The sequence below is a fragment of the Quercus lobata genome, chromosome 6, assembly GCF_001633185.2.
Source record: "Quercus lobata isolate SW786 chromosome 6, ValleyOak3.0 Primary Assembly, whole genome shotgun sequence".
Lineage (NCBI taxonomy): Eukaryota > Viridiplantae > Streptophyta > Magnoliopsida > Fagales > Fagaceae > Quercus > Quercus lobata.
The window spans coordinates 50356253-50371162 of NC_044909.1; the positions used below are offsets into that span (position 1 = coordinate 50356253).

At 34.2% G+C, this 14910-nt stretch overlaps 1 protein-coding gene and 1 pseudogene across 1 annotated transcript; both read left to right on the forward strand.

Annotated features, from left to right (window-relative positions):
• Positions 1 to 312: 312 nt before the first annotated feature.
• Positions 313 to 3934, forward strand: LOC115949685 (L-ascorbate oxidase-like). Its single transcript, XM_031066977.1, has 6 exons — positions 313 to 1181; positions 1289 to 1381; positions 1554 to 1766; positions 1865 to 2044; positions 2628 to 2930; positions 3081 to 3934. Exons 1-6 carry the CDS (start codon positions 921 to 923, stop codon positions 3738 to 3740), a joined length of 1710 nt encoding a protein of 569 aa, XP_030922837.1. The 5' UTR covers positions 313 to 920; the 3' UTR covers positions 3741 to 3934.
• Positions 3935 to 9015: 5081 nt separating this feature from the next.
• Positions 9016 to 14145, forward strand: LOC115950444 (annotated as a pseudogene).
• Positions 14146 to 14910: the final 765 nt, after the last annotated feature.

A 14910-nucleotide genomic window follows, 5' to 3' on the forward strand; every position in this document is an offset into this window, starting at 1 on the left:
TCCATTGCTTTTTTATTTTTTTATTTTTTTAAATTAGAATAGTCTAATTAAAAATTGATGCCACTTCTTTACTCTATACATATATACATATATAATATATATACACAACAAAGTTTCTTTTCAGACAAACTCTTCTTATATCTTTTAAGTAGTAGGTGTGGATTTTTTAAACGTAATTATTAGATTACATTTTCTTTACGCTCTTAATACATATGTTAAATTTTGTAATTAAATGTTAATTTTTATTCGATTAATAAACTTATTTTTTATGCATAAATTTATATTACAAAACTTGAAATTTAAACATTTGCTTGATGATATAGCTATTAATCTTTGATTCTCATGAAATTTTATAAACATAAAAGATATACTAAAAATATGTTATCTAACCGATAGATTTTTAAAATTCACATCTAATAAAAAAATTTAAAAAGTTTCTTTTCAAAATAAAATAATAAAAATAATCTTTGGAAAGTTTTGAAAGATTGGCGTTGATTGCTCAACAGCCCCGAGAAAATATCACATCAACAGATGTTCCGGAGTTGCACACTAACGGAGTTAATAATACAATGATTTTCATATGAAAGTACGAGGGAATTTCACTGTTTTGAAATTTCCACGGTCTCAATTGGCAGAAGTGTACTTTTAGCCCCACGGCTTTGAAATTTTCCTGGTCTCAAACTCTCAATTGACAAAAAGTACTGATTCTAAACGAAATAATTGTCAAAGCTTGGAAAATGTATTATATATAATATTATAGTATGTATATATATATATATTGACAGAAATTAATAATTCCAATCAAACAAAATCATTCATCAAAGCAATTGCTAATTGGCGCATTTGACCCTACCGATTTGAGCTTCTAAACTCGTACACTTTGGCTAAGCTCCCATTGGAGCATTTAGCAATACATAAGTATGTTTTTGAAGCTGCTGGCTTTGTGTTTGTTCGCATTTCTCATATATGCTCCCATTGCTGAGGCCAGAATTCGACGTTACAAATGGGAGGTAAAGTATGAGTACAAGTCCCCTGACTGCTATAAGAAGCTGGTCATTACAATCAATGGCAAATCTCCAGGACCCACAATCTTGGCCCAGGAAGGTGATACAGTCATTGTTGAGGTCACAAACAAACTATTATTAGAAAACCTTGCAATCCATTGGCATGGAATCAGACAGGTAAAATTATAAGTTTTCATATTTTCTTACTTGAACCAACTTTATATCTAAACTGATGTATCAATTTATTATTGTGTTCGTGTATTCATCTCATTAATTTGTTGTAGATTGGAACACCTTGGAGTGATGGAACAGAAGGGGTGACTCAATGTCCAGTAGTACCTGGGGACACCTTCAAATATGAGTTCAAGGTTGATAGGGTATGTGTTACTTCTTAGTAGCCTAAAGGCTAAAATCTCTGCAATTTTGTTCTTTTTTTAATGTTCACCTTGTTGTAAGTTGTAACAACAATAATAACCAAGTCTCAGTTGTTGTTTTTCAACAGATTAGTGAAAGATCATAATTTATAATGTATGTTTTGCTTATGTGCAGGCTGGAACTTATCTGTACCACGCACACTATGGAATGCAAAGAGAATCAGGGCTATATGGATCAATCCGTGTATCAGTTCGAGATAATTTTACAGAACCATTTGCCTATGATTATGATCGGAGCATCATCCTTACTGATTGGTACCACAAAAGTACTTATGAACAAGCCACTGGATTATCCTCCAAACCCTTTGTCTGGGTTGGGGAGCCTCAGGTAAATGGCATTAACTGTACCATGTGTAAAAAATCGAATTAGTGTTATATCTTGCTGTCATTCTTTATCTAATAGTTATTGCTTCTATCTATTTTCAGTCACTTCTGATTCAAGGAAAAGGAAGATTCAACTGCTCTAGTTCATCCCTCAAAGCCGACACTTGTAATACATCAAATCCAGAATGCTCTCCTTATGCAATAACCGTAACCCCAGGAAAAACATATAGACTAAGGGTTGCTAGCTTGACTGCTCTATCAGCCCTTAGTTTTCAAATAGAGGTAACCTTTATGAACGCCTTCACCTTCAAATCATTTTATGCTATTCTTAGTTTATACGGATAATACTACGAAGGTTCCTCAATTATAAACAAAAAAAATGATGTCACAACTTACAACTACTACATATTTTTCCACATAAACCTTATAAAATTGATGCATCAACTTTTAAATGCAAAGTAGAAAAGTAATATAAAAATTTGAATGATGCTAAGATACTACAAATTTTACTACGTAAATGTTACATGTTGATATTTATCAATGGTTAAAATGTAATTCAACATTCATTTTATATAATATGAAAGTGGAAATAATCACATTCATTGTCTAGTCAATTTGTAAGTTTTTATAGTAAAATTGGTAGTAGTTTTAACATTTTTTCATAAATCTATTTAATATGCCGTTGATGCGGCACCAATCGTATTAATTGTCATTTCAATTTATAAGACTTTTGCAGTAAAATTAACGGTAATTTGTGCATTTTCCCTATATACCATGTGATGTTTTATAAGACTTCTAGTGTGACATGCATACATATGGTTTTGCAACGCACTGATGATGTGCATCCAATTTTGTTTTTGAGCAGGGTCATAATATGACTGTGGTAGAAGCAGATGGACACTATGTAGAGCCATTTGTAGTGAAAAACCTATTCATATACTCTGGAGAGACATACTCTGTGCTTATAAAAGCCGATCAAGACCCTTCAAGAAATTATTGGATGACAACAAACGTGGTTAGTCGGACTCCGGTCAATACCTCTGAAGGCTTAGGCTTTCTCAATTACTATCCAAACCATCCAAGGCGATCTCCTCCGACTGATGCACCAGCTGGTCCTGTTTGGAATGACACAGCACCCCGATTGAATCAAAGTCTAGCCATTAAGAGGGTGTTTGGTTTGTGTTTTTAAACAACCATTTTCAGTTTTTAAACAATATTTCACGCATTTCAATACACTTTTTCACCCACACATACTTCTATAAATATTTTCAAACAACAATTTTCAGTTTTTAAACACATGTACCAAACGGACCTTAAGGCTCACCATGATTTCATTGTGACCCCGCCCACAACCTCAGATAGAGTCATTGTGTTCCTAAACACACAAAATGAGATTAATGGATATCGCCGCTGGTCAGTTAATAATGTCTCCTTCACCCTTCCTCACACTCCTTACCTTATTGCACTAAAGAAAAAGCTACACCATGTGTTCAGTCAAACCCCACCACCTGAAGGATATGACTTTGTAAACTATGACATTTACGTGCAGAACCCAATTAATGCTACTACTACAAGCAATGCCATTTACCGGCTAGGCTTCAATACCACGGTTGATATTATACTACAAAATGCAAACACTATGCTAGCTAAAAATAGTGAGACACATCCATGGCATCTCCATGGGCACGATTTTTGGGTACTAGGCTATGGAGAAGGCAAGTTTGACAAGAACGTAGACCCAAAGAATTACAATTTGGTGAATCCAATCATGAAGAATACAGTGCCTCTTCATCCCTACGGTTGGACTGCTCTTAGGTTCAAGGCTGATAACCCAGGTGCTTGGCTTTTCCATTGCCATATTGAGTCTCATTTCTACATGGGCATGGGAGTGGTGTTTGAAGAAGGAATAAACAAGGTAGGGGAATTGCCTTCATCTATTATGGGCTGTGGTGAGACCAAAGGATTTGGCAAGCCATAATTAATCAAAATAAAGATTATAAATACTGAATCATCATTAACCAAAGGATTTGTTCTCAAAAAAAAAAAAAAAATTAAGGGGTAGGTATAGATTATTAACATGTGTAACTAAAAATGCAAAGGTTTATTTATTTATTTATTTAATTGATTACGACTCTTGCATTCTTTATAGTTCATATGTCAATACAGGCCATATTCTTTGCTTTTCTAATTTTTTTTGGGATTCACAAATGTATTGTTTTGTTCAATAAAGAAAATTCAGCTCTCTCTCTCTCTCTCTCTCTCTCTCTCTCTCTCTCTCTCATTCATGTGTCAGCAATCATGAAAAACTAATTCAACATTTTTTGGGACTCACTTAACCAACAACCAATAAGAAGGAATGTGCATTATCCAACAACCAATAAGAAGACTCACTTAACCAACCCACTTAACCAACCCACCAAGTGAGTGCATTATGCATGTATATTACACATCACAATGATTAATGTCACCTTATGCTTGGAGCCCAATGCTCCAAACATGTTAAGAGTCAAACTCTATCTTCCATTTATTATTATATTGTTGAACTTATCAAATCAAATTCATTATCATTTCTGTTGTAAACATTTTTATATATTAAATTTTATAGTATTTTTAGCATTTTCCATACCAAAAAAAAAAATACATTTATTTATCCCATCAAAGACATGAGCCTATTCCCACCTCCTTTGGGCCTATCTCATCTATTTTCTTTCTAATTGGATCCTTTTGTCCCGGAGAAATGGGGCAAGCCTTTTGTGTGCCTTCTGTAATTAATAAAGACATGATAATAATCATTTGCAATTCAATTTACTTGGTTGATAAAGTATCTTACCGTAACATCAATTTCTACGCAAAAAAAAGGAAAAAAAAAAATTGTTGTCCTAACGTGATGTTAAAAAGTAATTGTCATATATAACAAAGACCATAAGTTTCAAATACCATGTTATCAAAAAAATTACAATTATGTATTCTCAATTTTCCTTTTACTTAGACAATCTATAAGAGACAAAAATAGGGACCTTTGAGGCCAAGGAGATTCAAAACTGCCCAACAGAATTATAAGCTCTAACCCTATTGGCCAAGTTTTGGGCTGCACAGTTGGCAGACCTAAATAATCAAAAGAAAAATGTTTGTGTTGCTAGGATTTGAGCCCTAAATTTTAATTTGTGTGACATTATTTAATTTGTAGAAGTATCTATTTTCTGAAAATTTTATGAACATTAGGCAATAGTCTTTGAGATACATTGTATGTCATTTAAGTATCAAAATAAAATTCACATATAGAATATATAAAACATAAGTTCCATGTAAACTAATAACTGTTAGTCTGTAGTTGGTAATGAAGTTGGGCATTTCATCTGGTAAGACTACAACATAACAATCATGATAATCTATCTTGATCATAGAAGTGGAGATTTTTGATTGATATGTTGGTGTATTTAGAATACATTGAATTGGGTTGGTATGAGTCATTATTCTATGAACTATATATTGTTATTTTAACAACCAATCTCACGAACGCTAAACACATTAACTTTCAATCTTGATAGGAATGTGAACTAAAATGTCAAATGTAGGTTACTTTGATGTATACCATAGTGATATTGTATGGTCAATACCTTAGTATGTTAGGTAATCACATGTAACGTATTGGGAGCACTATTCCTCAAGAAGGAATTCGTAATCTTGATAGGAGAAAAAATATTTAAAAAAATAAAAACAATTGTGTGGGGTACAAAAATTAGATAAGGTAATAATGCCACATGTCATACCCGATGCCAAGGAGGCTAATACAGTTCCGAGGAGACCATACCCTAGCCATGGCCACGTTAATGGCACGTTACTAGAGGAGGTCACACTATAGAGAAAGGGTTTCAGAGAGGGGATTAGCCCTTACGTGACTAGAGAGATTGTATTTGCCACCACATTTAATACATCCCACCAAACCCTCTAGCTGCACTTATGTGGAGAAAACCTCTGAACAGTGCTGTCTTGGTTGCCGCAACTTACAGAAGATTTGGGAGGACGTTTGATGGGACAAGCACTCGAGTAGTGGCTTGCAAGATCAACAAATGGAAGGCCAAGATCAGCTGAAAGAGGCTATATGATGGAAGAGATCCTCCTGAAAGAGGGGGGCATGATGATCTGAGAAAGAGAAATATTGTAGAAAATCGCTCTTGTGATCAAACTAATACAAATATATGTCCTCGGATCTTTGCCAAGGACTAATACTCTGCATTATTCCTTGTCTTCTTCTTCTTCTTCTTCAACTGTGCTAGGTTATTTGATTCAAGTTCCTAAATCTACAAATTCATTTTATTACGTCAACTCATTTTTTGGCACTTACAGGTTGGATCAAAGATTTGGCTAAAAATTCGAGAGCTCTTGGTAAGAATCATTTTAGTTTTCAAGGTAGATGTATCAATGTATGTTTTCTTTCAAAAACCCTAATTTCAAATCAATGAAAAACATGCGTTTGTATATCATATGAAGTAGAACCTTTATTTATTTTCAATGTGTATTTCACACGTGATGGGTGATGTTTTTCAACATGAGCGTGCGTGTCTAAGCACTCTGCCATTTGTCAAATTTGAAATTTTCAATTCATGACATGTAGTTGTTTTTTTTTTTAAGTTCTCACAATCATATGGACTAACAACGCCACATAACAAGTCAGCTAGACCATAACATCTCATCTAGGGCTCCATTGAATACATCAAAGCATGATTCAGCATCCCCTTCCACTGTGATGTTCTTGAATTTCTCTACCTTGGCTAACTGCACTGCCTATTCTTCTTCCTCTCAACTAAAGGATCATTGGAATTAAACTTCTTTGAAAAAGCTGTCAAGATAAACCCTACCAGAATTAAAGCATTCACTTACATACCAGCATCTACATTTAGTTTGATTGTATCTAGTGGGGGTATTTTCCATGCTTTCAAATTAAATAAACTTCTTTGTATGCATTTTGTCGCTTTCCTGACGTTGTAGTTAATGAATAATGTGTTCATATGCCTATGAAACTACGTGCTGATTAGTAGAATATGACATTTTCATCTTTTCTTCTCTAGTAAAATGTAAGTCAAGGTGCCTAAATGTGCCTTCTGGAAGTAATTTTAGTTATTTGACTGTCAAAGATGCGATGCCATACAAGAGCAGAACTAGAATTTTAAGAATGAGGGAGCCAAAGTAATAACAAATATAAAATTTATCCAATATAAAAGAGCTACATGTGAAAATTTTGGGGGGAGGGGGGAGGTGGGCATTCATAATTGAGTCATGCTAACGAGTTCCCATAAAAGTGATGTCAAAACTTTCTTTAACTGGATTCTTAACTAGTTTCCTAAGAGCACTCGTTAGCATTTTTCTTTATAATTTTCAAAGATTTTAAATAAATTTAAAGGTAATTTTTTTAGTTATTGAATAGTTTTGGGGGGTCATGGACTCATGGTCCCCACAAGTCAATGAATAGTTCCAACCGTGATGTCATCATCATGCAATGTATCTTTGCAACACAAATAAAAATGCAAATGAAATTTTCGGCTTTTAATTTGGCATTACTGTCGAAATCAACATGAATTTGGTATTAAGAATATCGAAATTTCCACTGTTTCTTCCGAATAACTTAAATGGTCCATGGTGCAACACAAATTCCAGCATCATTTTCTATGTAGGTGTTTGACAAAAAATGATAAGACTGAGATTTATCCAAAAGAACAGTCTTTTGCGACTTCTGAGTTCCGATCACAATAATTAAGAAACCTCTTGTCCTTTGTTCTTTTTTTCTTGGGGAAATCTTGTCCTTTTTTGGTGTAATGTAATTATGTTAATGTAATAAGACTTCAGAAATTTATACCAACTGAAAGTGTAGCCGGCTTTGCGGACAAGGTCAATGGTTAACAACTTACGAGTTATGAACACGATGCTAGCTCACATGCCCCACGTCATTTGGCTCTGTAATATAAGTACTACTTTGATTTGTTGACTCTTTCGCCCAATTCTGATATCAACGTCTGAAACAAGAAAAATAAGAAGAAATTAAAGGCACATATTGTTCTTCATTCTGTAACCTTTTTTTGTTTCTTTTTTTTTTTCTTGCCTTGGCATTCTTCACTTGCAAAATTCTAAAGACTAATCTGAATTATATTTTTCATAATTATTGAAATGAGTTGATGTGTATTATTTGCACTTACTGGCTCTAAAATGAATTCACATTAAATTTTGTTCCTTATCATATATTGATCAAGACTCAGATATTATAAAGAGCACACAGCCTGGTTGGAGAACGACTGCCATTTGTTTCTAAGTCAAGAAATCATAATTAAAAAAAAAAAGTGTGATTAATTAACTAAATGAACTTTCTAAGCTATTTCCTTTTTGCGACTTGACCAAAAAAAAAAAAAAAAAGGTAATCAACGCAGTGTAATTAATAAAATAACACCTAACCATGTTAGGATTCTGTTTCTTTTAATAGAATACATCAAGTGAATAAGTTAAGTAAAAACAAAACATCTTTTTAGAAGACCCTCTTTGGTATAGTAGTTTAACAACGTGTTTTCAGTTTTTAAACAACATTACACGTATTTTCACATACTTTTTTATTCACACGTATTTCTAAAAATACAAATAACGTTACTAGAACAACGTTACTAAACAGCTCCTTAAAAACTCCGTTTGATAATATTGTTCTAGTAACGTTGTTTGTATTTTTTGAAAATACGTATAGATGAAAAAATATGTGAAAATATGTATAATGTTGTTTAAAAACTGAAAATTGTTGCTTAAAATCACATACCAAACAGCCCATAAGACTCAAGACTGTAGCTGAACTAATTAGCACCTCCTAAAATTTTCAAGACATTGTTCAAAGACCTCGCAGGACATATTACATAAACAGTTGCATAACACAAAACTTTTCAAATGGGACTTGACTTGAGCACTTGAACCAAGCCTTACCCATTCAACTGAAAGTTCGATGATGTAATTTCATTGTAAGTGCACTTTTTTTGTCTTTTTTCCCACTAAATTTGACGCAGACAGGTTCTTAAATAAATAATAATAAATAAAAAGGGAAACTGACGATGGCCTGGAGTATATTTTATATGTATATATAGGTTGATAGAAATTAACCGTTCCAATCTTTCATCAAAGCAGTTGCAAATTGGAACATTTAACAGTACCCATTTTTGAGCTTCTAAGTTCAAACTAGTAGAGTTTTGCTAAGCTCCCATTGGAGCATTTAACAATACAGAAGTATGTTGTTCAAGCTGCTGGCTTTGTGTTTGTTCACATTTCTCATATATGTTCCAATTGCTGAGGCCAGAACTCGGCATTACAAATGGGAGGTAAAGTATGAGTAAAATTCCACTGATTGATTCTCTTTGCATTCCATAGCGTGCATGGTATAGATCAATGGGAAATCTCCAGGACCCACAATCTTGGCCCAGGAAGGTGATACAGTCATTGTTGAGGTTACAAACAAACTATTATTAGAAAACCTTGCAATCCATTGGCATGGAATCAGACAGGTAGAATTATAGTTTCTATATTTTCCTACTTGAACCAACATTATAATATCTAAACTGATGTTTTTTATATTTATTATTGTGTGCGTGTATTCATCTGTTTAATTTGTTGTAGATTAGAACACCTTGGAGTGATGGAACAGAAGGGGTGACTTGTAGGGAATTAACCTGAAATTCCCAACCTGTGAGAAACAAGAAATAGAGAAAACACACGTTAAAGAAAAACAATCACACACACAAGGCAATATTTACGTGGTTCGGCAATTTGCCTACGTCCACGGAGTTACAGGGATTTCACTATTATCAGAGAAAAAATAGAAGGTGCGGCTACAATTTTTCACACTCTCTCAAGACGACAACAACAACAAAACCCTAATCATTAAAAACGTTTTTTACATCTTGCACACAAGATTCATAATGGACTACAAAACAGGCCAAAAATTTTCTTGGGGGCACAAGCCTCCGCTCCATGGACTAAGCCTCAAACAATCTCCCATTAAAAAACACACAACATTATTCAGGTCGGGTTGGGTCATCAACTGGATCAAACACAACTAAGCTCCACAAAACCCAACATGACTCAATGTCCAGTAGTACCTGGGGACACCTTCAAATAAGAGTTCAAGGTTGAAAGGGTATGTGTTTCTTCTTAGTAGCCTAAAGATTAAAGTCTCTGCAATTGTCTCCCCCTTGCTATAACTTCAATAATAACCCAAATATTAGTCCCAAAATTAATAATGTATGTTTTGCTTAATTTTTGCTTATTTGCAGGCTGGAACTTATCTATACCATGCACGCTATGGAATGCAAAGAGAATCAAGGCTATATGGATCGATCCGTGTATCAGTTCATGATAATTTTACAGAACCATTTGCCCATGATTAAGATCGGAGCATCATCCTTACTGATTGGTACCACAAAAGCACTTATGAACAAGCCACTGGATTGTCCTCTATTCCCTTTGTTTGGGTTGGGGAGCCTCAGGTAAATCATAAATGGCACTACTTGTACCATATGTAATGTAACTTGTGGACAAGACACTGGATACATTCCCTTTGTCTGGGTTGGGGAGCCTTAGGTAAATCATAAATGGCATTACTTGTACCATATATAACAAATCGAATTAGTATTATATTTTTCTGTTATTCTTTGTCTAAAAGTTACTGCTTCTATCAAATTCCAGTCCTTCTGATTCAAGGAAAAGGGAAATTCAACTGCTCTTGTGCATCCCTCACGGCCGACACTTGTAATACATCAAATTCAGAATGCTCTCCTTATGCAATAACCGTAATCCCCGGAAAAACATACAGACTTAGGGTTGCTAGCTTGACAACTCTATCACCCCTTTGTTTTCAAATAGAGGTAACCTTTATGAATACCTTCACCTTCAAATCATTTTATGTTGTTCTTAGTTTATATTATTTTAAGAACTAGTAGCAAGCCACGTGATTTGTGGGAATAAATAGTTATTTTTTAGTGTAATATAATGTATAATTTTTTCTCTAATTTTTTTTAAAAAAAAAATTGTTCTCCCTAAAAATTAAACAATTATGGTAAATCAGTGTATCAAGATGTCAACTTGAGACCTTATTTCAGTTTGATACATCTACCTTCGGTCCAATTAGGTCTAATTCAGTCCAATTCGGTTCACTCGGTCAATTTTGGTCCCTCCTTCAGTCCATTTTAGATTAATTGGGGCTTAAATTGATTCTTTTTGTAGGTTTTCTTTTCAAATTTAGCTCAAAAATTCATTTTTTTCTTGATTTTTGGGTTGAAAAGTATGAAATTTTATTATATTTGTGCTAAAATATTTAGTTTTGAATTAAAAATATACAAAGAAAATACTAAAATAGATATTAAAAATTAAAAATATGAGCCCTAAAACTGCAATAAAAATGAAAAATATTCAAAAGTATTATTCGGTCCACATTGGTTCTATTTGGTCCATTGTCTTCTTTGGTTCAATTCGGTCCTATTTAGTCTATTCTGTCCACTTAAGTCCAATTCGGTCTATTCAGTCTTATTCAGTCCACACTGGCTCTATTAGGTCCATTTCGGTCCATGCTATCTACTTTAGTCCTATTCGGTCCATTTTGTCTACTTTAGTTCTATTTAGTCCTATTCGGTCAATTATGTTCACTTTGATCCACTTCCGTCCTCTTTGGGCCATTTAGTTCTTATTGGTCCTATTCGGTCTATTTTGTCCATATTGGTTCTATTTCGTCCATTCTATCCACTTCAGTCCTATATAGTCCACATTGATCCTATTCGGTCCACTTCGATCCGGTTTGTCCACTTCGGTTCTATTCAGTTTACTTTGGTCTTATTTGGTCTACTTCGATCTAGGATGTCCACTTCGGTCCAATTTGGTCTCAATTAGTCCATTAGGTCCACTTCGGTCTTATTTGGTTCATTTGTTCTTGTTCAGTCTACCTTGTTCCTATTCAGTCATATTTTGTCCATTTGGTCCACTTTGTTTCATTTAGTCCAATTCAGTCCATTCAAATTACTTCGAAATTGTTTTCTAGAGTTGGACATTCAACAGTGACATTTTGGTTTCAAAGTATTGTTCAAGGTTTTTATATCATATTTGAATACTGTTAAGTTAATTATTATTATTTAATAATCATCCAAATTGTTCATTGGTTATTCTTATACACCTATTGTTTTAACAATTTCAATTTTTGGTCTCCTAGATTTTCAGAGAGAGTAGGTTTGGATTAGAATAAATTACAATTTGTTTCAGAATTGTCTTATTTATGTTGGACACATATTATATATATATATATATATATGATAATTTGATAGAAATATTGTTTTACCGTTTGTATGTTTTGATTCTAAACATATGTGTTTGGAAATGATGTTTCTACATATATTAGAGTTTTTATAGATTTTATTTTTGCTAATATTTGGTCTGAGTGGAAAAAAAAAAAAAAAAAAAAAAAATCTTAGGGATCAATAGAGACAATCGGACATTGTGTAGTACTTGCTAATGGAAAATGGGGACCTATGGGTTATGAAATATGGATTTTAACAAAATTTCTCAGATCATATGATAGGCTAGAATTAAGGGGTTTGTGATTTTATCGATAGGTATTGTAACGTTTTGCTACAATAATTACCCGATAAACAATAAGTTTAGGGATATAAAACTTTTTTAAAGTATTAAATTCCTATTTTTGCAGATTTTATTTTGAAGTTAGATCAAGAACTGCACTTAGTATATTGGGAACAAATTCAATTTATGTTCCATAAGTTTTTTTATGCATTGTAAAGAATAATAAATGTCATTTTTAATTAAAATTTTCATGAGCTATTATTTATATTAGTAAATGTTTGAAACATATAGTTGTTAATATATGTTTTACCTATATGGTGTTATTTACGAATTTAATTTCTGTTTTTTTTAGTAAAATAAACTAAGAATAAATCATATATCATACTCAATATATTTTTGGTGCATCGTATGAGTTAGCGATTAGTTGCGCTAAAGAAGAAGCTACACCATGTGTTCAGTCAAATCTCACCACCTAATGGGTATGACTTTGTAAACTACGACATTTACAACGTGACCAAGAATCCAAATGCTACTAGTAGCAATGCAATTTACCAACTAGACTTCAATACCACGGTTGATATTGGGGAACAAATTAAAATTTTCATGAGCTATTATTTATATTAATAAATGATTGAAATATATAGTTGTTGTGGGGGTGAAAGGCCAGGAAGCCCATATCTACATATATATTGGGCCAAGGGACCAATCCGAGGACATTAAACAACCCGAGGATGGGTAAACACTTTCAGAAGGGTCTATGTTAGTAAGTGAAGAAATGAAATCCGATCAGAGCCACCCCGGGGGTGGTCCGAGGAAGAACCCCTCCTCGGTTGGGCAAGGCCGAGGACATAGGGTATGGTCTACCATCAAGAGCAACATTCCGGACCATTCCATGGAAAAGGATAGGTATTAAGAAGGAACAGGACAAAGGAAGGCCTTGAAATATCTAAGAGAAAGCTACTACCATCACATCTACCATCGCATTGAATGCTCTGCAGCTAACTGGACCGTGCTTTTTAGCCTTACAGTTACTCCCAAAGACTTTAGGGAGGGGTTGATGGGACAAGTATCAGCATTATCAATCTAAATCTACACGTGGACGATGGAAATGAAAGGAGGATAGTATAAAATAGAGGAGAAACCTTGATAGTTGGGGATCGAACAATAAGTAAGAAAAACACCATAGCAACCTAGGACCAGGCCTGTAACAAAGCTTTAAGACCAATATTTAAGAATTAGTCTCCTCAGACCAATCCAAGGACATTTTTCCTTAGTAAACTTTTGTTATCTTTCTCTCTTTGTCATCAAAATCTATTGGTCTATTATCTGATTCACTAAAGCCCAGTTTTTCAACTCATTCTCTACAAATTTATTGTTTTGGGCTTTTTTGGGCTTAAGTCCATATATCCGTTGGGCTAGGAGCTTAAATCAGGCCCTTACAATTGGCGTTGTCTATGGTAAATCTGGTGTTTTAGCGAGTTTAACACTCAACATACCGAGGCGATGCAACGGGATATCGATCATTGGCGGAGAAGGCCACTTTGGCAATGGTGCATGCTACGCGAAGGATTACCACATAGGGTGCTTTTGATATCAAGTATATGCCTCGTACCTCTGTCAAGGGCCAAGTCCTCGCGGACTTGGTGGCCGAGTTCACTGAACCCCCATTAGAGGAAGTGACAGAAGCACAGCACATCGACAGAAAATTAGTTGGCATGGTCTCATTGCACAGGACACTTTGTCCAGGAGGTTATGTGTTGATGGTACTACAAATCAAGGGGGATTTGGAGTGGGGCTAGTTTTAGTATCTCTATAAAGTGATTAAACAGAACCTAAGATATGCCTAGGTCCTTGAACCAGATGTTTGGGGGAAATTAACATTATGACATCTCTATAAAGTGATTAAATAGAACCTAAGGCATGCCTAGATCCTCGGAACAGATGCTTGGGGGGAATTAATACTATGACATCTTTATAAATGTTGAACGGAACCTTAGTACATGATGGTCCCCTCGGATCACTTGCTTTGGATTCAGCATTCTTTGATGGTTGCACAGTTCCCAGTATAAGCACATGGTCATTTTCCTTATTATTTTTATGTAGTTAATTTATTTAAGTTAGCAACCGTGCACTACTGTCGGCTTTGATAAAGTCAGGGTGACAACTTTTCATTACCGTCAACAGCATCAATTCTAAGTCCCATTAGAGGGAAAAATAACAACACCAGCATTCAGAAAATAGTTATTGCAAAGAAAGGAAAGATTCATAAAGTAAAAAGTGCAGCCCCCTTTTTTATTAAATAAAGGAAAGGTACATTATACATAACGGCAAACTTCCACTACAGAAGGAGAAAGTCAGGGTGATGAAGAGAAAGAGAAATCACTTATTGAGACCCCTTTTTTCTCCTAACTACAAGATGTTCTGCTATCAAGGCTGAAAAATAGGAGACCTACCTACCATTTTTCTCCTAACTATAAGATGTTCTGCTATCAAGGCTGAAAAATAGGAAACCTGTCTATCCTTGTTCTTGTTGATTTGCTTGATCAATCTTGGATTGTTTTTAC